This window comes from Ochotona princeps, chromosome 16, assembly GCF_030435755.1.
Source record: "Ochotona princeps isolate mOchPri1 chromosome 16, mOchPri1.hap1, whole genome shotgun sequence".
In the NCBI taxonomy this organism is placed as follows: Eukaryota; Metazoa; Chordata; class Mammalia; order Lagomorpha; family Ochotonidae; genus Ochotona; species Ochotona princeps.
In genome coordinates, this window is record NC_080847.1 from 45945465 (window position 1) to 45972201 (window position 26737).

Sequence of the window (26737 nt, forward strand, 5' to 3'; positions counted from 1 at the left end):
AGATTTCAATTGCTTTCACTGTATGCTGGGAAGACTATGCCTACACTTCTAATTGCCCTCCCTAGCTCTGCCACAGGGGACAGGCAGGCCCAATCCCGGGCACCCCAACACAGCGGCAAGCAGGCAGTCCTGGAGTGTGTGTTCTGGATGCGATCCATGAGCCAGGGCCTGGGGAGGACGCCCGGTCTGAATGTGTCCCCTCCAAAATGCTTCTGCTGAAACCAGAGATTACTTGGAGGTGATGAGGGTTCACCCTCATGCATGGGAGGCATGACTTTTTAGAAAAGAAGCTCCCAGGGCTCGGCAGCGTGGCCTAGTGGCTAAGGTCCTCGCCTTGATCCCATCTGGCCCCTGGTTCTAATCCCGGCAGCTCTACTTCCTCTCTATCTCTCCTACTCTCAGTATATCTGACTTTGTAATAAAAATAAAATAATAAAAAAAAAAAAAAGAAAAGAAGCTCCCAAATGCAAATAAAAAGCACAATGAGAGTCTACCTAACCACAGTGAGAATGATTAGCATGCAGAAAGCTAAGTAAGTGCTGATGAGGGTGCAAGGAAAAGGTACCCTAATCAACTACTGGTGGGAATGTCAACCAGGGCGACCATTGAGAAGACAGTTATGCAGATTTCTCAGAAACCTGAAAACAGATTTACCATATGACCCAGCAGCCATCCCACTCGTGGGAAATAATCCAAATGAAATGAGATCTGCATATGAGCGGGTTACTATAACCCCATGTTTAGAGCAGTACAATTCACAATAACTAAGATATATAACCAACCCAGTAGTCCATCAACTGATGATTGGAGAAAGAAAACACATACACACACACGAAACACTACTTAGCCATAAAAAATAATGAAATCTTATTTTTTGCAACAAAATGGACCCAGCTGGAAACAATTATGCTTAGTAAAAAATAAGCCAGTCTCCAAAAAATAAATTTGCTTTCTCTGATTTGTGATGACTAATACACTGAGCACACACACAAAGGAATTTCTATAAGAAAGATTATTAATCATACTGAAAATTAACTGTTGTGGACTGCCTATGTCCATACTCCGGAATTACAGTAGAATTTCCATTTTTATTTTATGCTTTTTTTCTTACTATGCCATAATACCTTAATACCATAATACCTTTATATATTGGAAAAATAATAATGGGGAGGGAGAAAAGGATGGAGGAGGGGGAGAAGAAAGGGAAGAATTGGAAGAACCCCAATGCTTTTAAATCTGTATTGCAAAACATGTGAAATCTACTTTTTTTTTATAAATAACTTTAACCCCCCAAAAAAAGATGAAAACAAAGAAGAGAGGCTTCTAGTAGCTCATTTGCTTTTACCACATGAGGCTGTGGTGAGAAGGTATATCAGGGAGCCACAAAGCAGGCCCTCTGCAAATGCCAAACCTGTCAGTGCCTCGACCTGGGACTCCCCAGGCTCCAGAACTCTGGCCAGTGAATGACTACTGCTCATGAACCACCTCGTGTACATAGTCTTGCGAAAGCAGCCCACATTGACTGAAGCAATGCATCTCCAGACTTTTTAGAGTTTTCCCCTAGGGCCATTCATAAAGTAAGCATCCAACATACCAACTTTTGAAAGAAGTCCGTCACTGGCACCTTGGAGAACTGAGGCAATATGACTTCAACCTCTTGCTGGGTCTTAGCTACAAAAAGAAGACCAACAGCCGAAGGATAAATGTTTCTGTGACTGACAGCGAGCCTGAAAAGCTCAGGTCTCCGGTCAGCTCTGTACTGGGACAAGCAATCAGGACTTTCTGTGTCACCTGTCCTCCTCCTTAGTCCAGCCTTGGGGTGGGAGCATCTGGCCCGGGGCAGCCTGCCTTCTGGTTCTGCTAAGGAATCCATAGGAGGAACCTGAGATTCAACACATCAACACCAGGCGACTTGTTTTTAAGTTGGAAATTGAGTGTGGCACACATGTGATCTCATCACCATCCAAGTGGCCCTTGGCCAAACAGAGGTTCCCCACCCTTGGTTCTAGACAGATCTAGTACAGAGGATGGAGCAGTGTTCAACCCCTGGCTGGCATGAATGCCGCCTGGGCACCTGCCATGAGCCATAACTTGTCCTGAGGCTGGAACACAGGAGTGTTGACTAGACACCTTCTCCCTATGTCAGAGGAGCTTTTTGATATTCCAGTCGACTTCCTTTAGCCCTCACAAAACCCTCCTGGGTATGCCTGTTAAGGAAGGTATTGCCCTGGGTACACATAGGCCTGGGGCACAAGGTGCTTCCCTGTGTGTAATAGTCACGTCTGATATGAGGCCTCACAGTGAGTAGTGGGTTTGTGAAGTCATATCCAGCAATAGCGTGGCTTCTCCATAGCATCTCCCCCGCAAGTTGGGGCTCACTCTAACCTGAAGGCCGTTGCTGACTCACACAGGGTCCCAGAGCTGGCTGATGTATGGGAACAGCAGTGCACAAAGCAAATAAGGGAAGGATCGGTAGCACCACCAAGACCATCACAGCCCTCTATCCGCAAGACAACATTTTGGGTGTTTAACAAACCACCAAACACAGGCTGGGTCCAGATAGGTGCCTCATCTGCTGCTGGAACTATACATGTCCCCCAACTCTGTGTTAGTGAACAACATTCCTGTTGCTACCTACCCACATGGTCATCTGAGGCAGGATCCTGGATCCCCCTAAGCCTTCATCTGGTTAGCTGGGGAAATACCAGGACCTCCCTCAGCATGGGGAGATTCTACACACAGACTGTGCCAACGGGGGCACCCAGTAGATCCCAAATGGTTGGATAACAATGCTACAATTGAGTCTGGAATTCCAGCTAGAGCAGGGCCATCTCTAAGGAGCTGTTCCCTGAAAATGGGGATGGGACACCAAAGATGGACACAAAGGGGTAGGAAGCAGGTGAGAGGAAGTAAGTGAGAGGGTTTTGTCCAGTTCTTGGCTAAGAACTTGCCCCAACACAGGTCACAGGACCTGGGGTTTCCCTTCCCTGAAGACAGTCACAGAGCCTGTTAACCTGCCCCCTCTTTTTTGTTGGGTGCCAGCCAGAAAGATGCTCTAACCAAGCTTTGCCAAGAGAAGGTCATTAAGACCCTCCTCGTTCTTCCAGAAGGTTCTGCCCTACACCTGGGAGGAGGCAGCAGCAGTACCAAGGAGAAGCCAAGGAGAGTCTGGACAGACAGACCAATTGGGTCTCCCCATGCTGACTGCAGCATTAGCCCAGCCCCCTTCTGTCTCATCAGAATTCTGCATGGTTGTCCATGCTTCAATTGTGCTTGTGCAGCGAAGTCTCCATCAGAACGCCAAAGGTCAGGGTTCAGAGAACTTCTGGAGCGTGGCACACAGGGGCAGGAGCAATGGCAGTAGGCCTGGAAGCCCCCCACACCATGCCCTACACACCTCTTCCTCTGTATCCTGTGCAAGATGCATGACTACTGTCTGCCAAATGTGTTTCCTGGAGTCCTGTGAACTGTTCCAACAAACAAATCAAACTCAGAGAGGGGACTGTGGGAATCTCCAATTCACAGCCCATCAGTCCCAAGCAAAGAACCAGAGGCCATGCAGGGTGGGGCTGGGGTGCTCAGTCGGGGGGACCAAGCCCCTAGCCAGAGGAATCTGAAGCTGTCTCCAGCTGCCCAGTGCCAGCTCTGAGTCAGACTAGAGGATGGCTGCCAGCTGGTGCCCACTGCAGACCCACATGCTAGCTGGTGTGTGGGGAAAACCTCCACACAGCTTGTGTCTCAAGATCACTGTGCAGTGAGTACTCCATATGAGAAACAGAGTTTGGATTCAGTTTTCAAACTACATCTTCAGGGGGCTTTGCACACAGGGGCTTCCCTTGACTGGGCAGCCCTCTCTCCTTCCCCTCCCTAATTTCTGGAAAGACCTTAATCATGCCTCACCGCAAAGCCCCCTTTTTGGGGAAGTCCCCATGGCTGCAGTGACTACCACCTCCCCAGGACAGCACACACTGCCCAGTTCACCACTGCATCCCTGACTCTCACCCCACGTCCCACCCATTAGCACATGCAACCAGGGAGATGCTTAGAAGAGGTAGTGACCAGAGAGGGAGCAAAGGGGACAAAGAGCAAGTGCAGGAGAGGGAATTGTGACATCTTTGCTTTCAAAGTAGGAAGTGAGAGGTCAAAGACAGCTTCCCAGAAGGCAGTGGGACACGTCCGGGCTGCGGGACTTGGGCAAGGACATCAGGGGTCTCCTGACTCAGCAGTAGCTGAACCCCATCAGCCCATGAGATCCTATAGAGAGGGGTCTGCAGAGAGCACACTGGAGAGAGTAATTCCCTAGAAAACACTAGGGTGCTGGAAGGAACTGCTCAAGAACAGTCAGCAAAGGGCTTCCAGAAGGAGCTTGCGTGCAGGCAAGCAGATGAGGACAGGTATAGGAAGGCAGGTGCCTAGAAGAGGAGGAGTGATGGGTAGGAAGGGGTCAGGTGCTGCAGCGTATCAATGAAGATGAAAACCTCAAATGTTTGGAATTGGTAGAGAAAACTCCAGGGTAGGCACAGCACCCAGGTCCCAGTGTGGCCCTCCCAGTGCCCAACATACATGTGGCAAGGACTTGCCCAGCCTTGCAGATGCAGTCGGGGTCCCAGCTAAGCACCCCTGCTTCTCACGTGGGGCATACGCTGCACCCAACACAGGTACCCACACCACAGCAACCAGACTGGGTCACTCACAAATAATGTCAGGAGCATCGACGAGGGTCAGGAGGTCATCGTCCTCTTGGTACTGGGCGTACTTGAGCCGGGAGCGCTGGTGTGCCACCGACAGCACTTCCTGCAGCACCTCGATGTTGCGCAGCTTCTTGCACAGGCTGGCCTCTCTCACCGATTCCTCGTGGAGGGTGATGGCTTTGAGCAGGTGTGACTTTCCTGCAGATGGAAAACCACCATCCGGGTGATGGTGTGAATGGATCGGGCACTGTGCAAGGACACGAGGGGTGAGCCCAAGGAGGGGGACCTTCTGCTTTCTCCAGGACTGCCCCGGAAATGCATGTGCCATATGCTTCCTAGTGGCCACAGAATGCTCATCCTTAGCTACCTGCCACATGCCCCAGGGGCTACTGATGCACTAAAAGGTGCCCCTCCTGATGGGGGTTTGCACGTTAGGGGCTGACAAGCAGATACCAAACAAGCAGCTACCTCGGGGGACCAGGTGAGGCTATGGAGGCACGAGAAGGTTGTGGCAATGGGAGTAGCTTGTCTGTGATGGGGAGCAGGGAAGCCTTTTCTGCTCAGGGTGCTGGAAGAAGTACAGGAACAGTTGAAGGGAAGCAACAGAAGAGCATTTCTGAAAGGAGGGTCAGCGCCCTGCAGCAGCAGCAGGCTCTGGAGTCCAAAGGACGAGGAGGAATGTGGCTGGAAGGCGACAGGGGTAGGGAATGAGGTCAGACGGAGGGGGGAGAAGGCAGGTCATGTCTGAGTTCATCAGTGTAGGATCAGGACTCTGTGAGAAGGGAGACCGGGAGGGAGTGAGCAGAGGGCAGCAAGACTGAAAGGAGAGGGAAACAGGAAGGCCAGTTATGAGCAGGGCCAGCTGCTTGGCTACTCCATCAGCTGCAGAAAGAGGATTATAGCACACCTGTCCCCAGGGAGCACCCATGGGTTGGACTTGGTGTACGCCTTCCAGGTGAGGTCAGTGGGGCTAAGACAGACCAGGGAAGAGTCTAAGGTTTCTGGCCTGTGCACCTAAGGGAATGGAGATGCAGAGACAGACACAGGGAATCCACGTGGATGGGCAGGTGGAGCAGCTGGAGGAAGCCGGGTTTGTATAAGAAAGGACACTGAAACACAGTAGGGACCACACCAGGATAATTTATCACCAGTCCTTAAGTGTTCCTGATGACAAAGCAGTGGCGCATTCTCCCACATGAGGATGGCAGAGGCCACTAATGAACCACTGGGAGGCCTGGCACTCTCAGAGCCCTCAAGAACACGGTTCTGGAAGCCCTGCTCTGCCAGGAGATCAGTCAGGGCTGTCCATGAGCAGCACGAGCTGGCACAAAGTGTGGTACCTACCGAGCTGTCGGCGCTGCTGGTCGTTTTTCAGTGTGGCCAAGGGCGTCAGCCCCTCTGGCATGTGGTGGTAGAGCTGGGAAAGGCACTTCTCCTGGTGGTCCATGTCTTCGCCAGGCTTCACTGCAATGAAAGCCATGGGCTAAATCCCCTCTCATGACCGTGGCCTCTGAAGATGGTGCCAGAGATCCACTTAGTGTCTCTTTGTTGGCCACATCTCCAGGTTCCTGTGGTCTCATTTTCATGACATATTCATGATATTGTACTTTCTTTCTGGCCAGCAAACAGGGTCCCAGCCTTTGCTCACTCAGGGCTGGCCCATACCCCAGGGGCTCTGGAGCAGGTTCCACACACAACCTCCTCCAAGTCCCCCAGTGCACAGAACCTCTCCGTCAGCCCTGCCTCCGCCCCTGCCAGATCGAGAATAACACTTCTCCCAGCTTTCCTGGTGCACAGTCCCCTCTGCAACCTCACCAATCCACTACCCAATGGCCTCGGCTTCTGTTCTCTCATTCAGACCCCGCACTTGCTCTTAGCTGTCCTTTCCCACTATACTCAGCTGGCCAAGTCCACGGTTAACGTCACCACCTCTGAGAAACCATTCATGACTACACCACGGGACCAACTGCTGCCCCATTTGTGGCTCACAGCAGTCATCAAGGTACTACACTCCCGATTGGTTCACAATGGAAGAAAATCCAGAGTTCACGGAAAGTCCAATTCAAGATGTTTATTTTGGTGGAAAAACAAACAAACAAACAAACAAACAAAAAAAACCCTTGGGATCCACACGCCGTGTTCTTTGGAAGGTGCGTTTTTGCAGAAGCTTTTTGGAGGCCTGTCTTGTCCTCCCTGCGAGATGACACAGCGCTCACTTTGAGACAGCCAACCTGTGTCGTTTTGCACACAGCTACCATCCTGCTGCGGGGCAGCTTCACCTTGAGGTCCCACTGTGCAGATGGGAAAACTGGAGCACAGAACAGCTGTACAACCTAGCCAAGGTCACACAGCTTCGAATGGAAGCCATGTGGCTCCACAACCTTTTAACTACTCTGGGACTGTGCTGATTAGCATAACTCCACCTCAAATCTCATCCAATCCCTAGATCTGGGCACGGACAAGGACAGGGTCAGAGAGACACAGGGCTCAGTATCAAGCTTTCAACCAATGCCAAAAACACAGCAAACAAGATTTTAATGCAATTTAAAATACAACAAAATTGCAAAAAAATTGCAAAAAAATATTCTGTGGTGAATAAACATCAAAATTTCTTTTTGCCTTGTGCTCCAATGAACAGATTAGTAACATTTCTTGTCTTTGAAATTTTTTATGAACACAGATTTTATGCCTTAGTTTTGATCCTTGTAAAATATTACATTAGAATGCCATTTACCTTGATTCCTGAGTTTTGGGTATCCCTTCAGTTTCCAGATTTCAAATGAAAAGTTACCTGTCTGATCCTTGGCAGAGAATTACCACCACGCTTCCCTCATTAAACCCTCATCTCCTCCTGGCCTGTGTGGCAGCTGCCTGAGTCAGCAGGTCACTCCCATTCAGTTTAGGCAGAATCCCAACCTAATCAACCCTGATGCCCCAAGCTCCCAAGCCTTACGCTGATGGTCGATGAGGAGGGTGGCAGAGAAGTAGTGGGCCAGGGCCCCATAGTGGTGGGCCTTCACTCGGGCCACGCTGGCCCAGGAGTAGGGGATGTTCTCTTTCACAGGTGCCTGGCTCATGGCCGCGTGCAGCTGCTGGTAGACCTCTCCCACCTGAAACAGAAGGGATGCTGGGGAGGGGGAGCCTGGCACAGGGCCCCTCACTAACCCAACCCAGGATGCGGACGCCTTCCTCTACCCAGCAGCCTCTGCCTGGGAACAGTTCCAAGCAACTCCGCATGCTGTCATTAACAGTGCCAGCAAAGGACTCAGACAACCACCATTACACGGATTTTAGGCTGAGCTGCAGAAGGAAGCAAGGATCCGTATCAGGAATATTGACAGCCCCCAAGAACACTGCCCAGGTCATAGGTGAGCAGCAGGCAGGGAGGTGCCTCCAGCTTGCAGGGTACCTGCAAACCCCAGTGGATCCTGCCCAGCTCCAGAAGCTGCCAAGCCAGGGAGTCTCACCTTGGCTGCCTCCTGAGCCACCTTGACCAGCGAGAAGAATTCATTCCGGATGCCAGCAAGACTGATCTTCTCAAACACGCACTCCTGCGCCTGCGCGAGCATCATTTTGACCAGCACGCTGAGCATGGCGGGGCTCATGTCATAACTCGGGGTATGCGTAAACGTCTCTTTCAGGTTGTTTAAGACCCCTAAAGTTGCAACATTATGTTTATTAGGTTGGGGATTATTACTTTACCATACTTCTGGAGAGAAGCAAAGACATACTGCTGGTGTCCCAGACCATTCTATAAACGTTTCCAACAAGTCCACTTCTATGAATAAACTCTAAGAACTGCAGGCAGGGAGTCAGCCTTAGTCACAGGACCCACAAGGTGGAAAAAATCCAAAAGTCCCTTGACAGGTGAATGGGCGGGTCACACAATGGAGTATTTTTCTGCCTGAGAAAGAAAGTCTGACACATACAAAACCATGAAGGAGATCATTATGCTTGTTAAAATAAGCCAATCATACAAGAACACATATCGTATGATTCCACTTCAATAGGATACCTGGAACAGTAAATTCACAGAGACAGAAAGTAGACTGGATGGGAGCAGGAGCTGGGGGAGAGGGGAAACAGGGGCTTACTGTTTACTAAGAATAGAGTTTGTATTATTCTGGAGACAGGACGGTTGTATAACAACATGAATGTCCTTATTGTCACTGAGGTACGTACACTTCAAAAATTGAGCTGGGGCCAATGCTGTGGCACAGTGAGTTAAGCTGCTGCCTGCAGCAGCAGCATCCCACATGGGCACTGGCTTAAATCCTAGCTGTTCCACTTTTGATGCAGCTCACTGTTAGTGGGCTTGAGAAAACAATGGAAGATGGCCCAAGTGCTTGGGCCCCCACATCCATGTGGGACTTCCAGAGGAAACTTCTTGCTCCTAGTTTCTGTCCATTGCAGTCAGCTGGGGGAGTGAGCTAGCAGATCTCTCCTTTTTCTCTGCAACTCTGACTTTCAAATAAATAAATCTTTAAAATTAATAATATTCACATGCTAATTTTTTCAAGTGGTATTTTACTGCAATAAAAGAAAACTGGATTCTCTTGCATAATAACCCCGTAACAAGCAAGGAAACCAGTCTGCCTCCTTCTATTCCTGCCTCATCTGGGATAAATAAAAAATTTCATCTACCACCAGATATTCATTCAATGGAGGGAAACACCAAGAGGCTCACAGAGAGACTGGGCCAATCAGGAACTGCTCTCTAGAAGCCAAGAAAGACGGATCCAGCCCTTTCCAGTGGAAATGTTCAAGCTGTGGCCCTCGGCTGCCTTTCCCTGGCCTTAGGAAATTCACTGCACTGACAGTGTGGAGCTGAAACAGAATCTGCAGGCTAATTCCCACCCAGCTGGTTCCTCGGGTTTTGTGGCCCCAGAGAAGGCTGCTCTCTCCCCTCAGGGCTCCCTCCGGTTCTCCAAGCTCATCTTAGACCTCACTGTTTCTTGCCTCTGTCATCTTGGAGACAAAAGGGGTATGCTTGGGCCCAGCACGATAGCGTAGTGATTAAAGTCCTCGCCTGGCACGCCTGGGATCCCATACGGGCGCAGGTTCTAATCCTGGCAGCCCCGCTTGCCATCCAGCTCCCTGCCTATGGCCTGGAAAAGCAGTCAAGATGGCCCAAAGCCTTGGGACCCTGCAACCGCGTGAGAGACCCAGAAGAAGCTCCTGGCTCCTGACTCCTGGCCTCGGATTGGCTCAGCTCCAGCCGTTGTGGCCGCTTGGGGAATGAATCATCAGATGGAAGATCTTCCTCTCTGTCTCTCCTCCTCTCTGTATATCTCACTTTCCAATAAAAAAATAAATACATCTTTTTTAAAAAAGCGGGGGGGGGGGGTGTTGTGCTTAAGATTCTCCGGAAAGAAAACAAAGTCCAAAAAAGAACTCCAACTGAATGAAATGCCACACAGCATCCCAAGGGAGGGAGCTAGAGAGACAGGCAGATAGAAACAAAGCCCTCAGGACAGCGCCAGGAACAGGATCCACCACTTCCTCCCTGAGAACTCAATTACTTGAGCTGCAGTGCTCCTTCCCAGGTCTGCACTGGTGGGAAGCTGGTGGGAGCAACAGCCAGGAAGTACAGCCAGGCACTTGGCAATGGACCATGAGCATCTTGGCCACTAGGCTAAATGCCAGCTCCAGAACTATCACCTAACACAGGAAATTTAACATGCGTTCACACAAAGTGAAGTTCCAGAAGGTTCCATGTGAGGCTCTTGGGCAGTAATTCTATCCCCAAAACATAGCAACAAGGCACAGCACAGAAGGCAACAGGCTGTGGGGCTCACTTAGGGGGGCTCAGGCCATGGTGTTTACTGTGGGGCTGCTCTTGTCCCCCTACTCTGCACCCCATGCTCTGAGTTTGCCCCCAGAGGGGGGCCAAGCTGCTTTTTTCTTCCTTTCTAAAATGGATGTTTGCCAAGGAAAAAGAGATGAAGTATCTGGAAATCCCAGAAGATGACACAACGACTAGGCCTCCTCCTGTCTGCATCACGTGAACGAGAAGCAGCAACAGCCAGCTGAGGCCAGGAGGAGCGTGGCAGCACAAGCATCCAATGGGAAGGCACGGACAGTAACACGCCCTGATCAGGTGCACCCAACAAAGGAAGGCTGGCACTGCGCCACCACCTGCTATATCGGCAACCCCAAATGGGAGATCTGGTTTTAAGTCCCTGTTGTTCTCCTTCTGATCCAGCTCCCTGCTTATGCACCTGGAAAAGCAGTAAAAGATGTCCCAAATATCTGTGCCCTACAAATCATGTGGATGGCCCAGATGGAGTTCCAGGCTCCTGACTTCAGCCTGGTTCGCCCCAAGTCATTGTGGCCTTTGGGCACGTGAGCCAGCAAAGATGGAAGATCTCTTACTCTCTGTCTTTCCCCATCTTTGTAGTCTGCCTTTCCACTAGCGGAGACAGCTCCAGCACGTCCACCACTGGGGGAGAATTCCTCTGCCCTTTAGCACAGTGGACATTCCACTCACCTGGAAAGCCTGTGGCCCACAGGCCTCTCTGTATACGGGACCCAGGCCACACACACACACACACACACACACACACACACACACACTCACTCACTCACATACACACAGAGTAAGGCTGTAATGGGGGACACCACCCCAGTGCTGAAAACCAGCCTGGCTCAGTGAGGCTCGTGGGGGACCCAGGGAATGACTCACACTCTCCCTGCAGCTGGGGTTCTCTGGAGCTGCCCAGCAGGGCTAGGGCGCTGTCCAGGGGGGCCTGACAGCAACACACCTGCAGCTCTCTGGAAGGCGTCCACGGCGCTCTCCAACCCAGCCTGTGTCTGCCGATCACAGCGCGTCCCGATCTGAGTGTAGAGCGCTCCCATGTTGAACAAGATGCTGGCCTTCTCCAGCAGCAGGTTCTGCTGGCTGACAGGAACCCCAGTGAGGGAGTCATACCTGTTTGCAAGACAGGCGTTGTGAAAACACTGATGCCTTTCGAAAACCCATTTCCTTCATGAAATCCACAGATGCACATGCAACGAGGCTTTTGGTTCCAAGCAGGGTGAGGAGCCCACTGAATAAAGACCCTGCCCCTGCCCGTCGCACACACACACGGGATCAGCACACCCTTTAGCAGGTGACAGGGGAAACACAGTGATACATCTGGACAACAGCAGATCACACAGCACTAACAAGAAACGAGCCGGCAAAACGTGGAGAAACTCCGATACGTGACTCGGTGCAAGAGGACATCTAAAAAGGCTACCTACTGTATAAATCCAACTATGTGACATTCTGGAAAAGGCAAAACCGGGGAAGAGTCAAAACATCAGTGGTTGCCAAGAGGAAGAGGGGAGGGAGGGAGGAACTAGCAGAGCCAGAGGACACTCAGGGTGCTGAAGCTGCTAAGCGCCAGAGGACAACACTGGATACTAATCATACCACATATGTCAAACAGTAGACGAGGATCCTTCAAAACCTTCTTGGGAAATGGGATGGAGAAGTATGTTTAGGGGCCCGTGATGTGATGTAGTGAATTAAGCCACTTCAGGCCACCCTGGTATCCCCTATCAGGGCCAGTGCAACTTTTGGCTGTTCCACTTTTGATCCAACTCCCTGCTAATTAATGTCGCTGGGAAGGCAGCAGGCAGCACTTGACCCAAGTACCTGGGGCCCTGCCACCCCTGTGGAGGACATGGATGAAGTTTCAAGCTTCCAGCTGAGCCGTTTGTAACCACATGGGAAGCGAGCCAGCAGATGGAAGTTCTCTGTCTCTCTCTCTTTCCCTCTAACTCTGCATTTCAAATAAACAAATCAATCTTTTCAGGTCTGTGTTGGTGCAAACTAAGTCTGAAGTCCATGTGTGATTTTTTCCCTTATAGGCACTGTGATTGTGACCTGCCACACAAGTTTATCATCCATAACAGATGGCTGTGTCAGGGCGGGACGGGGTTGGAAGTGCCTATGTGGCCAGGATACGTGGAAACTCTACAGTTTCCACCCAAATTTTCTGTGAACCCAAAACTGGCCTAACAACAGCATCTGTTGAAAATACACACATGATTGGGCCCGGCGCCGTGGCCTAGCGGCTAAAGTCCTAGCCTTGAATGCCCCAGGATCCCATATGGGCGCCGGTTCTAGTCCCGACAGCTCCACGTCCCATCCAGCTCCCTGCTTGTGGCCTGGGAAAGCAGTCGAGGACGGCCCAATGACTTGGGACCCTGCACCTGCATGGGAGACCCGGAAGAAGTTCCTGGTTCCCGGCATCGGATCGGCGCGCACCGGCCATAGCAGCTCACTTGGGGAGTGAAACATCGGATGGAAGATCTTCCTCTCTGTCTCTCCTCCTCTCTGTATATCTGACTTTGTAATAAAAATGAATAAATCTTTAAAAAAGAAAAAGAAAATACACACATGACTTCTCCCAGGTGAAGCTTAGCCATACCACCCCTCAACTTGATGTCTGTAAGTCTTCCTGAAGTTTTAAAGTCACACGACTCAGTTTGAAGTTCCCGTGGGAGCTTCTTCCTGTCTGGACGGGTATCCTCCCTGTCCTTCCACTCAGGCATGGCACCTCTGTGGCACCGGGACCACACTCAGCTTGGAAATCTCTCATGTTCTAGAAGAAATCAGGTGTTCAGCCTCGCTTTGTAACATATGGTCTAATTCTGTTTTGCTGCCCCTGTCATTCGGGACAGAACCTGCCTCGTACTCATACCACCCAGCCTATCCCACTGGGACAAAAACGTCCAGATTCCAGATGATTTCCGCAACCATCACCGTGAGCAGGGAGAAACACCCCCTCTCCCTGGCTCCGGCCACGCTCTGTTGGAGCCTTCCACCCTGAGTCTCTTTCATAAATAAACACCCATTTTCTGAGCCCTTCTCTAGCTGCTGCTTCACAGATTTAAGTGGGAAAGACAGGAAAGACGGTGTTGCAACGCAGAACCCAACCCCACCCCGTGGTTGCTGTGGGCAAGCACCCACGTAAGTCTCAAATACCTACCACGTAAACAGGAGCCCCATCTGGCGGGTGGGCGGGAAGAACCGAGCCTCCACAAATCCCAGCTGGATGAAGTAAGTCAGGAGCAGCTCCACCCCAGCTTCGTCACGGCTGGGCCTTCGGCAAGCCTGGAAGATCCACGGAGCGAGTGACCAGAGGCAGCAGGAGGTGCGCACCGCCCGACCCGCGGGCTCCTAGGACCCACTGGCTGTTTCTGGGTTGTCTAGGCCCAAGGATAGGGATGGGGGGCATACATTCTGGGAGTGGAGGAAAGGGCTTGGGATGAAGCCAGGATTCCTGGAACCTGGCCCTACATGCACAGGTGAGTGGGTCGCCATTGTTACGTGGTTTTCTCCCACAGCAGGTAAGAAGGGGTGAGTTTAACAGCCCCTCCCCATCATCACCAACCATCCTCAGGCACATGTGACCCCCAAGGTTGCCGCCAAGGAGGAGTGAGACAGGCAGCCATTCCTTCTGCCCCACCACCACCTGCTACATACAAAAACATACTTGTCTCAGATCCATCAGATCTGCGATCTCATCTTCATACAGATAGCTGTCTTCGCTGTAGTGTTCCAGGATAAAATCCTTTGAGAAAATGAGAGAAAACACTGTGAGACAAGATCCAAAGCCCTAAGAACTGGATGGCAGATTCAAAGCATAACAACAACAACAACAACAACAAAAGGATGCAGGGAAACCCGGCAAAGACTGTTTACTCCAGTGTGCTCTGAGGGCGACGATTTATTTTCTTAATTTTGCCTATTTAGACTGGCAAATGTGACATTTGTTGCTCTAGCAAAAAGTAAAAGTAAAAGGTATTTCTTATTTGCATCAAACAGCCCTGGTCAGCATCACTGGCCCAAGGCTGGGCCAGGCTGAAGCCAGGAGTCAGGAACTCCATCTGGATCTCCCATGTGGGTGGTAGAGACCCAATTACCTGAGCTACCACCTGCTGTCTCCCAGGGTGTACACTATCATGAAGCTGGAATTGGAATCAGAGTTGACCTTGAACCCAAGCTCTCCAATATGGATGTGAGCATCCCAAACGTTGTCCTAAAAGACTATGCCAAGGCCCCGCATGGTAGTCTAGTGGCTAGATCCTCGCCTTGCATGCGCTGAGATCCCATCTGGGCACCAATTCTAATCCCAGTGGCTCCGCTTCCCTTTCAGCTCCGTGCTTATGGCCTGGAAAAGCAGTCGAGGATGGTGCAAAGCCTTGGGACTCTGCACCCGCGTGGGAGACCTGGAAGATCCTGGCTTCAGATTAGACCAGCTCTGGCCATTGTGGCCTCTTGGGAGTGAACCAGCACATGGAAGATCTTTGTCTCTGTCTCTTCTCTCTGGAAATCTGACTTTCCAATTAATAAAAAAATATAAATAAATCTAAAAGTAATAAAAGACTTGCCAAAAGCCCATCCCCTTCACAATCATGTCAAAAGGCCCCTCCTACACAGAAACTAAATGTATTATTTTTACTAATTTTGTGCATTAAGCAAAGCTTCATGGTATGTAATTTTCCACTTGTGGCATCTTGTCAGTGCTCAGAAAATTAGAGCTTGGAGCACTTTTCAAGTTAAAGATCCTTAGTTTAGAAGATGGCAAGTAGGGGTTGGTACTGTGGTATATATAGTAAGCTAGGCTTCCACCTATGGAGCTGGCACCCCACATGGGCACTGGTTGGAGTCCCTGTTCCTCCACTTCCGATCAAGCTCCCTGCTAATGTGCCGGGAAAGGCAGCTAGGATGGCTCAAGTCATCGGGCCCCCTGTACCCGTGTGGGTGACCCATAGGTGCCTCTGGACCCCTGACTTTGGACCAGCCCAGTTCTGGCCATTGTGGCCACTTAGGGAGTGAACCAGTGGAAGGAAGAAAACTCTGTAAATCTGCCTTTCAAATAAAATTAAATCAATTATTTTTTCAAAAAAAAAAATACGACAAGTATTACAGGGTAAAATAGTAAGAATAGGATGAGGGGGCTCAGGATTTTTTTTTTAAGATTTGCTTATTTTATTGGAAAGGCAGATTTACAGAGAGGAGAGACAGAGAAAGATCTTCCATTCACTGGTTCACTCCCCAAGTGGCCACAATGGCCACACCTGAGCTGATCTGAAGCCAGGAGCCAGGATCTTCTTTCGGGTCTCCCATGCGGTTACAAGGTCCTATAACTTTGGACCATCCACTACTGCTTTCTCAGGCTATAAACAGCGAGCTGGAAGGGAAGTGGAGCAGCCAGGATACAACCCAGCACCCATATGGGATGCTGGTGCATGCAAGGCAAGGATTTAGCCACAAGGCTATCATGCTGGGCCTTCAGGAATGATTTTGAACGTGTTTACATAACATCTTCTGTTAGTGTCAGCTCTCATTGGCTGTAATAAGGTTGACAAGATGGATTGTTCTGGGTCCGGCGCAATACTGCAATGGTTAAGATCCCATCCCATCCCATATGGGCGCCGGTTCTAATCCCGGCAGCTCCACGTCCCATCCAGCTCCCTGCTTGTGGCCTGGGAAAGCAGTTGAGGACGGTCCAAAGCCTTGGGATCCTGCACCCATGTGGGAGACCAGAAGAAGCTCCTGGCTCCTGGCTTCTGATGATCGGCGCAGCACTGGTCACTTGGGGAGTGAATCATCAGACGGACAGAAGATCTTCCTCTCTGTCTCTCCTCCTCTCTGTACATCTGCCTTTCCAATAAAATAAATAAATCTTTTTTTAAAAAGATGGATTGTTCAGTTATGTTTCCCCAAGTACCTGTAACCATCCTCTTTACATGCTGTGTCATGAAGCACCTTTTGCCTTGTACACACCCACACCCTTGTTAACAAGCAGTCAGCCTAGACTTAACAACTTTGGTGTTTTTATTAAATCTGGCAGTGTATCAGACATTCTCATACGCCATAACATTCTAGAACACAACCAACTTTTAATGGTCCTATAATCCTCCAAGGTAATGAGCATATAGTTGAAGTATTCAATAAATATGCTGATCACATAGCCCGGCTGGCTATTACGTACTGGGAGTTTATACTGCTCTTGCCTGTTAGAAGACACGTAGGTGTTTTCCCAGGTTTTCTAACTCAGGATAACCTCCCAGTGGCCAACCTGGCGCACACCTCTGACTATCCCCTCAGGATTAATCTCCAGTCAGTATCTCACTGGTTCTCAAGTTCCTTCTGCTGTTTGACCTGGCCATGTTCAACACATGTTTCCTTATGTTTTTATAATGCTGCCACAGATTTCCTTGACGTCTTAAAGCGATAACAACAAGAATCAGCTCCTGTACCAACGTAACAGCCACTTGTGGAATTGGAAATGGCTTTAAATTGCTATTGTTTTCATCAATGGTTAGTTAAGGTGAGGATCAGAAGAAACCAGAGGACTTCCGGGTGCCAGCCTCTCTCACACACCTGTCTTAACACCCCTTAGGGCGACCAGACTTCGACTTTAAATAGAATTTGGCAAAATTTTTTCTCAAAAGGAGGGAATTTACATGTCAAGTAAGAAATTACATTTAAAGAAAGTAAAAGAAGCCTTATGTTTACCTCATGAAAGTCAGGTAATTTTGACAAAATTATGAATGTGCTTCCAGTTGCTTAAAACATGATAGTTTATGTGAAATACACTTGATATCCAGCTCCCTGCTTGCGGCTGGGAAATAGAAGATGGCCCAACACCTTTGGATCCTGCACCCATGTGGGAGACCAGGAAGGGGATCCTAGCTTCAGATTGGCTCAGCCGCGGCCGTTGTGGCCACTTGGGGAGTGAATCAGCAGAAGGAAGAAATTTCTCTGTGTAGATCTGACTTTTCAATTAAAAAAAAAAATGATTTTTTTTAAAGAAAGATCTACCGAATTCCCTTCTGCTACTCTGAAATGAACCCAGTGGTCAAGACAGCCTCGTGTCAGGTGACTGAATGGAAGTCAGGTGTAAATGCTTCACAGTCTGACTGACTGCTTTCACAAGGATCAGTCCTGTCCCAGCCTCTCCCAGGAGCCTCCTCACTCCTCCCACCCACTGCCTCATGTCCCCCAGTGGAGGGTCTGCAGCATCTCCAGCATCCGGGTCTGGTCAGCCGAACCAGAAACCAGGGCTGTGACTCCGCCTGTGATGCTCCAGCCAGTTCAAATCCCAGCTGCTTCATTTCCATTCCAACTCCCTGCTAATGCACCTGGGAAAGCAGCAGAGGATGGATGGCCCAAGTGCTTGGGGCCCTTGCACCCACGTGGGAGACCTCAGGAGAGCTGCAAGTTCCTATGACCTGGTCTAGCCCCGGATGTTGCAATCATCTGGGGGAGTAAATTAGCTGACAGAAGAATCTCCATCTTTCTCATTCTGTTGTTGAAATAAATACACAAATCTTAAAAAATAGAGGAGTGACTAATCTTTGTGTCCCACCCAGCGAGGCATGAGCCAATCCACGCCAGCTCTTTCCTGTCAGATTCCAAGCTCTACTCTTTGTTGTTTGTCTATTTATTTTAGGTTTTTTTAGTTTGTATGATTGTTGGTTTGCTATGAGGGGTTTTCGGAGCGAAGATTAGTCACTCCTCACCATGGTGTTGAGGATTTTTCTGCACACTGCCCCCCGAAAAAAAATGTTCTGCACCTTAATTGTCGACAAATGTCTTGTTAGAGTTACAAGCCAGTCTAGATTATCCTAAAATCTGCCAAGATCAGCAAAATTATACTTCAACACAACAAATGGCTAAACACTAAAATGAAATAGACACAAGACAGCTGAATGGTACCTTATAGCCATTTTAAGGTAATATAGCAGCCGGTTCTGTATATAAACTAAAATTGAAATGTCAATGAGCTAATCAGAGGTTGTGGTTAAGAACTTTTTTTTTTTTTTTAACACACTGGTTACTCACAACCATGTCAATTCCATAATGTTGCAAATTGCTGTTGATGTTATATTGGGGCTCTTAATTGACTGGGATGATATTCTACCAGCTCTAACTTCAGACCAGAAAAGGTCTCCCCAAGAAACTGTTCAATCCATCTGGATAATAAGTAGCTGGACTCTATGCTTGGTATATGTTTGCAAGGAAAGAATCTTGATTGAATTTGAACTGTAATGCTGCATCAAGGTGGAGGAATCCACCAGGGGGGAGGGGCGTGGGGATTCCCAGAGCCAATGAAACTGTTACATAATGCAAAATAATTAATACAAAAAATACTCAATGATTAATAAACAAATGGCATCATATAAAAAAAAATAAAGAGAGGAGCCCACATACTTCAGAATTAGATACGGGAGAGGGAGCACAAACCAGAAACTCTGGTCATTTAAGTATTTAAGAGCCGTGAATGGACATCTGATTTGCCCTCGAAATGCATCAGGAATGCACAGAGACGTAACAAACTCAACCACAGCAAAATGTTAGCAAAAGACTCTAGGTGGGCTCACTGCAAACATTCTTTCAGTTTTTCCCTAAATTTGGAACATTTTTATAATAAGATGCTGGGGAAAAAATTGTAACTATTCTTTCAAAACCACAGCCTAAGTTGGTTACACAATTTAAGAAGGAAGATACTAAAATACGATGGTTAGTAAATTCAAGAGCACATCTACCACAGATTTGCTTGGTCACAGGCTCTCAGCCTGGGATTCCGAGCCACCCTCTCCAGCCACCCAGGAGCTCTGGATGGTCCACAAGGACAAGAGCAAGCACCCAGGCTCCCGGTGCAGCCAGCCCAAGGGGGTCCAGGGGCCCCATGGACGCCAAGTTCACTGCAAAAAGATACACAATTCTCCCATTTCCACCTTCAACACCACCTCTGACACACACTGCTTTGAATTTACCTTGAGGGCCACGGAAAAGTCAACATCTTTGGTTTCCTTCAGGCCGAGAGGAATCAGTGGGATGGTAAAGGCCTCCCTGTAAGGAGCACAGCAGCTGTGAACATCCCAGCCCAGCCACACGGCAGCCCCGTCCAAACCACTCAGGGCCTCCTGCCAATCCAACACACACCTGCCCGGCAGGTTCATAAAGGTGACTCTGGCCACGTCCCTCCCTCTGTTCCAAAAGGAATCCCGGCTCCCTTACGACCTCTGGACCTTGCAGCACAAGAGGCCCTCCCCGCCTTGATCCTAACATATCCGTCACCCTTGGCTCTGCTTACAGCAACCCGTGCTGAGAACCACTCAAGCAACAGGGTCTACATCTAACCTACCTGGACTACCACCTTCCACTGAGCCTCCTTCATCAGTCCCCAGCCCTTACTTTTCTCCTCCTCCTCTCTAGCAGCCCTCCAACAGCCCCCTTCTTCATAAGTTCAGGGTTCTGAGCGGCCTCCTCCTTCGGGGTGCCTTACCCCAGGTGTCCTGTCACCCGCACGGGGCAAACACGGGCTACACCTGACACCTGTGTGCACCTGGCTCTCAGCTTAGGAACAGACCCTGACTGTGGCTTTACTTCCACTTCCTCTCCCGTAAAGAAAGGTCACCCTGGGAGTGCAGCCTCTACATTCCTAGCTGCAGGGCCAGCAAGAAGGGAATCAGGCTTAAGCTGTGTTTTGCAAATAGGGGCTCAGCCCCCTGACCTGTAACCAGAGACCTCCTTGGGCTGCTTAAGCCCTGCCCAGAGGGAAGCCCAGGAATGCAGGCAAGGCGCATGACAATGCAGCTGTGAGCCAAACCTGCCCTGGTGGTGCAGCTGGGCTTTAAAAGCAGCCCCAGCTGCAAGGAAATGAGGGTGGGCCAGGTCTTGCTCATCCAAGTCCCAGTGTCCTGTTGTCCTCGAAGAAGGGTAGTGAGTGTCCAGAGCACCCACCCCAGGGCATGCCAGCCCCAGCATGGCCCTAACATGTTAGTCTGGGCCCCACCAGGCTTTCTGCTCCACACAGGAGATTCCTTTACTGCCTAGCTTACAGAAGTGTTTGCACAGGGCCAGTATGATAGCTCTCAACAAGCTAATCCTCTGCTGGCAAATGTCGACATCCCAAAAGGGTGCTTGTTCATGTTCCAGCTGCTCCAGTTCCCATCCAGCTCCCTGCCTGTGGCCTGGCAAAGTAGAAGAGGATGGCCCAAAGCCGTGGGAGACCCAGAAGCATCGCCTTGCTCCTGGCTTCAGATTGGCTCAGCTCCAGCTGCTGCAAGTCATTTGAGGAGTGAACCAGTGGACAAAAGATCTTTCTCTCCTCTCTGTCTCTCCTTCTCTGTTAATCTGCCTTTCTAATAAAAATAAATAGATCTTTTAAAAAAATAAACTTTTGCATGATCTACTGTGCTAAAAAGATAAAATCCACTTTATTTATTTTATTTTTATTGAACTTAAAGGGCAAGACTCTGAAACTTAACATAGGCCCTGGCTGGGTAAACCCTTGAGAAGAAGGTGTCCAGAACTGCTGTGGGATCCCTTAGGCAAGCAAGCCAACAGCAGCCCCATGTGAGAATGGAGGGGACTGCTGCTGTCCTTCTGGCTGGACAGCCACGTGCCCCAGGGTGCCAGGCAGGGAGTCACAACCAGGAAATGCGCATTCCAAGGCAACTCAAAGTCCCCAGGTATCTGGCTTGTTAATGCAAGGAACTATTTTGTGACTCTCACTTCCTCATTGACAAAGCCTTCCGGGAGAGGTTCCCAGCTGCTTCTTCTGAAAGACAGGCATTCCTTTCTAAGGCAGTTCACCCAGGCTCACAGCTCTCTGGGCTCCTTTCCTCTCCTCCAAACACTCCCCAAGAGAGGACCCCACATTAGAATATCCACACCTTGCAGATTGAATGAGGTGGACATCCTTAGGGCAAAACCATCTGCCCACCTGAACCCAGACAGGTGGTCCTCACATGAGACCACACCCCCAAGGTATTGTAAATCACTTCAAGCACTTTCCAATCAACTGCAGGGATTCCAGCACCTTGCTCTGTCCAAACGTGTTCATCGTCTCAGCTCCCAAAGAAGGGGCTGCAACACTTTCAATGCACAGCCCTCCCGCCCAGCCTTTCTGTACACATGCCCCATGCAGACCCACCCCTACTCACTCAGTGCTCTGGTAGACTCCCACGGAGATGTTGAGCCCCTCCAGCTCTTCCTTGAGCATCTGCAGGTCTGAGTTGACAAAGCTCAGCTCCAGGCGCACCTGCTCTCTCACCTTCTGGTTTGTGGCTACTCTGTTCAGAGAGAAGATGGAGAAGCTCTTTCAGCCAAGTATCCATCCCTAAGCTGCTGGGTAAGAAAGTCAGGTCCAACCCCCAATCCCTGCAGAGACGTTCCAACAGGCCACATGCAGACTGTGCCAGCCGTGATCAGATAAGGCGTTTCAGGGACCCGGCAGGTGACACACCTGCCAGCAAACAGACCTGGGCATACAGCCAGGGAAGCTGTGAAAGGTCAGACATGACTCCTAAGATATGCTCACAAGGAAACAGACTTGAAAACAGAAGATGCTCCCAGTTACCCTTTCCAGGGCCTCCAACAAAAACAGGAAGGAAAACAGAGGAAGAGGAGATGCTTGCCAATGAACCCTAGGAGGCTAGCATTTTACTGATAAAAAAACCACTGCAGGGCCCGGCGGCGTGGCCTAGCGGCTAAAGTCCTCGCCTTGAAAGCCCCGGGATCCCATATGGGCGCCGGTTCTAATCCCGGCAGCTCCACTTCCCATCCAGCTCCCTGCTTGTGGCCTGGGAAGGCAGTTGAGGACGGCCCAATGACTTGGGACCCTGCACCCGCGTGGGAGACCTGGAGGAGGTTCATGGTTCCCGGCATCGGATAGGCGCGTACCGGCCGTTGCGGCTCACTTGGGGAGTGAAACATCGGATGGAAGATCTTCCTCTCTGTCTCTCCTCCTCTCTGTATATCCGGCTTTCCAATAACAATAAAATCTTTAAAAAAAAAAAAAAAACAAAAAAAAAAACCACTGCAGACAACACAACAAAACAGACCAATCCTCTTCATGAACGTATATGCAAAAAACCTCAACAGATATCAGCCATCCAAACTAGCACTACATAAAAAGGACTGAGGCGGGCACTATGGCACAGCATATTAAGCCACCAGTTGAGATCTATTCATCCCATATAGGAGTGCCAGAAGAATCCCAGCTTCTGGGGCAGCACCGTGGTGTAGTGTGTAAAGCTGCAGCCTGTGCCAGTTCTAATCCCGGCAGCTCCACTTCCCATCCAGCTCCCTGCTTGTGGCCTGGGAAAGCAGTTGAGGACGGCCCAATGCATTGGGACCCTGCACCCGCGTGGGAGACCCAGAAGAGGTTCCTGGTCCCGGCATCGGATTGGCGCGTACTGGCCCGTTGTGGCTCACTTGGGGAGTGAAACATCGGATGGAAGATCTTCCTGTCTCTCCTCCTCTCTGTATATCCGGCTTTCCAATTAAAAAAAAAAAAAAAAAAGCTGCAGCCTGCAATGGTAGCATCCCACATGGATGCCAGCTCAAGTCCCACCTGTTCAAATTCTCATGCAGCTCTTTGCAGCTGGCAAAGCAGCAGAAGGCCAAAATGCTTGGGACTCTGCCACCCACATGGGAGACCCAGATGAAACTCCTGGCTCCTGGCTTCAGACCAACCCAACTCTGGCTGTTGTGTCTATTTGGGGAATGGACCAAAACATCAAAGATCTCTCTCTCTCTCGCTCTCCCTCTCTCCCTCTGCCAAAAGAGAGGAAGGGGGAGAGGAAGAGGGAGGAAGGAAGGGAGAGAAGGAAGGAGGGAGGAAATAATTCCAGGTACTCTGCTCCCAATCCAGCTTCCAGGGTCAATAGCCTGGAACTCCATCCAGGTAGCAGGAGCCTAAATATCTGGGGCATCCTCCATTTCTTTCCCAGGCACATTTAGCTAGGAGCTGGATGGGTGGGGAGCAGCCAGGACTCTAACTAGCAGCATGATAGGGACGCCAGCACTTCTCCCTCCTCTCCCTGTCAAGAAGTGGTTTGATCCACTTTGTCATGATGATAGCCTCCACCCAAATCTTCCAGTAGAAGTTTTGACACCTACTAAAGACTCCACAGCTAGGGTAGGTGTTTGGTGCATGGGTTAAGGCACCGCCCAGACCCCCCTCAACCTGTATTGGAGTGCTGGCTCAAGTCCTGCCTCCTCCATTTCTGATCAAGCTTCCTCATGTGCTTACTGGGAGGGAACTCAGGTACCTGGGTCCCTGCCACCCATGGGAGACCCGAACTGAGCTAAAAGCTCAGCTTGGCAAAGATGGCTGGACTGGAGATGTGTGTGTGTGTATGTCTATGACAATTAGTAAGAAAGGCCTTTTACAACAAGCTGACATAACATGATTCTATTCTACACTAACAACTGCTTTAAACAAAAAAAAGTAATTATGTTTGCAAGTCTCCTGCAAATGGATGTCCAACAGTTCAATTTAACTCTGACATCAATTCTTTTTTTTTTTTAATTGGAAAGTCAGATTTACAGAGAGAAAGAGAGACAGAAAGATCTTCCATCTGCTGGTTCATTCCCCAAGTGACCATAATGGCCAGAGCTGAGCCGATCCAAAGCCAGGAGCCCGGAGCCTGGAGCTTCTTTAGGATCTCCTACACGGGTGCAGGGTCCTAAGGCTTTGGGCCATCTACTGCTTTCCCAGGCCACAAGCAGGAAGCTGAATGGGAAGTGGAAAAGCCAGGATAGGAACCAGCATCCATGTAGGATCCTGGCGCGTTCAAGGCGAAGACTTGAGCCACTAGGCTACCGTGCTGGGCCCCCTCCCATCAATTCTTGATGTTGGTGTGGACTCCATGGGTGAAAGATCTGGTCTCAGTCCACCAGGGGTAAGGGAAATGCTGTGCTCCTCACTGCCCAGCTACACATAGACAGGGGCTTCTCACAGCTCCTTCCACAGGTTCAATCATTTGCCCGAGTGCCACACAGAACCCAGGAAAATTCTCATGTTGACTTAGTTTAACAGAGTGTAATCCAGGGACCACCAAATGGAGGAACTGCACGCACAGGGTGCAGTAAGGCGCTCCCTCCACTTACTGGGAGGGCAGGCCTCCTCCCAGCACCTCAGCCTGATCCTTAGCCTGGCAGCTCCCTCAACCACATTGTTCAGAAGGCACAGACATCAATCTCCAGCCCCACCCCTTCCTCCATGGGCAGGGTCCAACCCTGAAATCACCAGCTGGCTTTTCTGGGGATCCCTCCACATCCCAAAGCCTCCTACCCCGGCCATCTCATTAGCATACAAAAGATACCCTTATCACTCAACATTGCAAGGGTTTTAGCAGCTGGATGCCAGGAGCACAGGAAACAGACACCAAATATTTATTTCTTACTATACCACAGCAAGCCACTGAGCAGATCTCATTACACAGCCCAGCCCACAACCTGCAGCTTGTGAAGCCTGTGCCACACACAAGAAGAGATGCTATTGAGAAAACTTCTTTTCGGATTTGTTTGTTTTTATCGGAAAGGCAGATTTACAGAGAGAAGGGCTGGTTTACTCCCCTAATGTCTGCAACGGTCAGAGCTGAGCCTACCTGAAATGAGGAGCCAGAAGCTTTTTCCAGGTCATCCACCTGAGTGCAGGGTTCCAAGGACTTGGTGGGCCATAAGCAGGGAGCTGGATGGGAAGTGGAACAGCTGAGACCTGCACTGGTGCTCATGTGGGATGCTGGTGCTTGAAGGAGGAGGGTTAACCAGTTAAGCCATCACACCGAGCCCTCCAGCTTTAATTTTACATGTTGTTAAGAATGTGTCTTAAGGCGCCTCCATTTCATTTTTGAAATTGAGCAATTATAATTCCTGGGGAACCAGCCTTCTATTTCTCTGTATTTCACCCAGAACCTGACACAGTCCCTACCCTAGGTTGGGGGCTCAAGAAATTATAATTCATGCAGCACAGATCACTCCCTGGCAACTGCAGGAGCTGAGTGGTTTTCTGGAACAGGGTGAGTCCAACATAAATGTAGCAGCTGAGATCCCTACCCAAACCCTCCAGGGAGCTTCCAAGGATGGCCAGCCACCTCTTGATTTTTCCACCATTATAGGTTAATCCACCATGTCTCCTCCCTCCCAGGTTATCAACTACTTATGATCTAATGTTTACAACAACTCGGCAAGCTACCTCTTGAATGGAGACATCTTGCCAAGGCTCACTCTGACCAAGGCAGGGTCTTGGGGGTTGGTTTCCACAATGCTGACCTTTGAGTATGAGGATGACTCAGAAGGGCTGATGCTGTGGTAAAGCAAGTTAAGCTTCCACCTGCAGCACCAGCATCCCATATAGGTGCCAGTTTGAGTCCTGGCAGTTCCACTTCACATCCAGCTCCCTACTCATGGCCTGAGATGGTAGCAGAAGATGGCCCAAGTAGTTGGGCTTCTGCACCCATATGGGAGACCAGAAGAAGCTCCTGGCTCTTGGCTATGGATTGGTCTGAAGAACCTAGATGTTTTCTGCCTTTTGTAAATCCTGCCTTAATGGCTTGGCTGGGGGCTGTGTGAACTCCAGGCCTGATAGTCTACGTGACAGGTATCCTACGTGGCAGGATACCTGGCAGGTCACATAGGCAGACCACTCCTAAGGAAGGAGGTACCTGGTGTTTGATAAGATCCACCGCCCTATAGCCCATCAATTTGTATTTTTTGAAAATTGGTTGCTTCAAACCCACCAATAGAAGCCTGCTAAATCATGACTGTATAATTAATAGCCTAAAATGTATAAGAACGCTGGGCTGTTCAACCGGGGTCTCTCTGGCTCTCGCTCTCTCTTGCCCTCTCCTTTTTGTCTCGGCTGCGGCTGCCCCTCCCCTGCTCAGCTCAGCCCTGCTGGGCTGGGGGAGATGGCTGGGAGATCTAGGTTAACCTGAATAAACCACCTTTATGCCTTAGTAGCGACTTCAGACTTGATGATTTTCTGGGGATATCAAAACCATATGGGAGACCCAGAAGAAGCTCCTGGCTCTTGGCTATGGATTGGTCCAGTTCAGTTCTGGCCATTGTGGCCATTTAGGGAGTGAACCAGTGGATGAAGATATCTCTGTGTCTCTAATTCCATGCTTCAAATAGAAAATAAAGAAATTTGGAAAAAAATATACAGATGACTCAGAAACCCTGAGTTTAAGTTGTTTCCAGCGCAGGGCAGGTTTTTCCACTGACTCATGGCTAAAAGTGG

The 26737-nt window shown here is 49.8% G+C and overlaps 1 protein-coding gene across 2 annotated transcripts in view; it reads right to left on the reverse strand.

Moving 5' to 3' along the window:
- RHPN2 (rhophilin Rho GTPase binding protein 2) overlaps positions 1-26737 on the reverse strand; it is a 55827-nt gene that overhangs the window by 5975 nt on the left and 23115 nt on the right. For both annotated transcript variants that reach the window (XM_004595008.3, XM_058674295.1), the window contains exons 3-12: positions 21651-21779; positions 19476-19551; positions 14180-14257; positions 13673-13797; positions 11456-11622; positions 8159-8346; positions 7645-7801; positions 6036-6155; positions 4695-4889; positions 1595-1671 (exon numbers count right to left, since the gene is read on the reverse strand). In XM_004595008.3, coding sequence (XP_004595065.2) covers positions 1595-1671; positions 4695-4889; positions 6036-6155; positions 7645-7801; positions 8159-8346; positions 11456-11622; positions 13673-13797; positions 14180-14257; positions 19476-19551; positions 21651-21779 — 1312 coding nt within the window. The remainder of the gene's footprint in view (positions 1-1594; positions 1672-4694; positions 4890-6035; positions 6156-7644; positions 7802-8158; positions 8347-11455; positions 11623-13672; positions 13798-14179; positions 14258-19475; positions 19552-21650; positions 21780-26737) is intronic.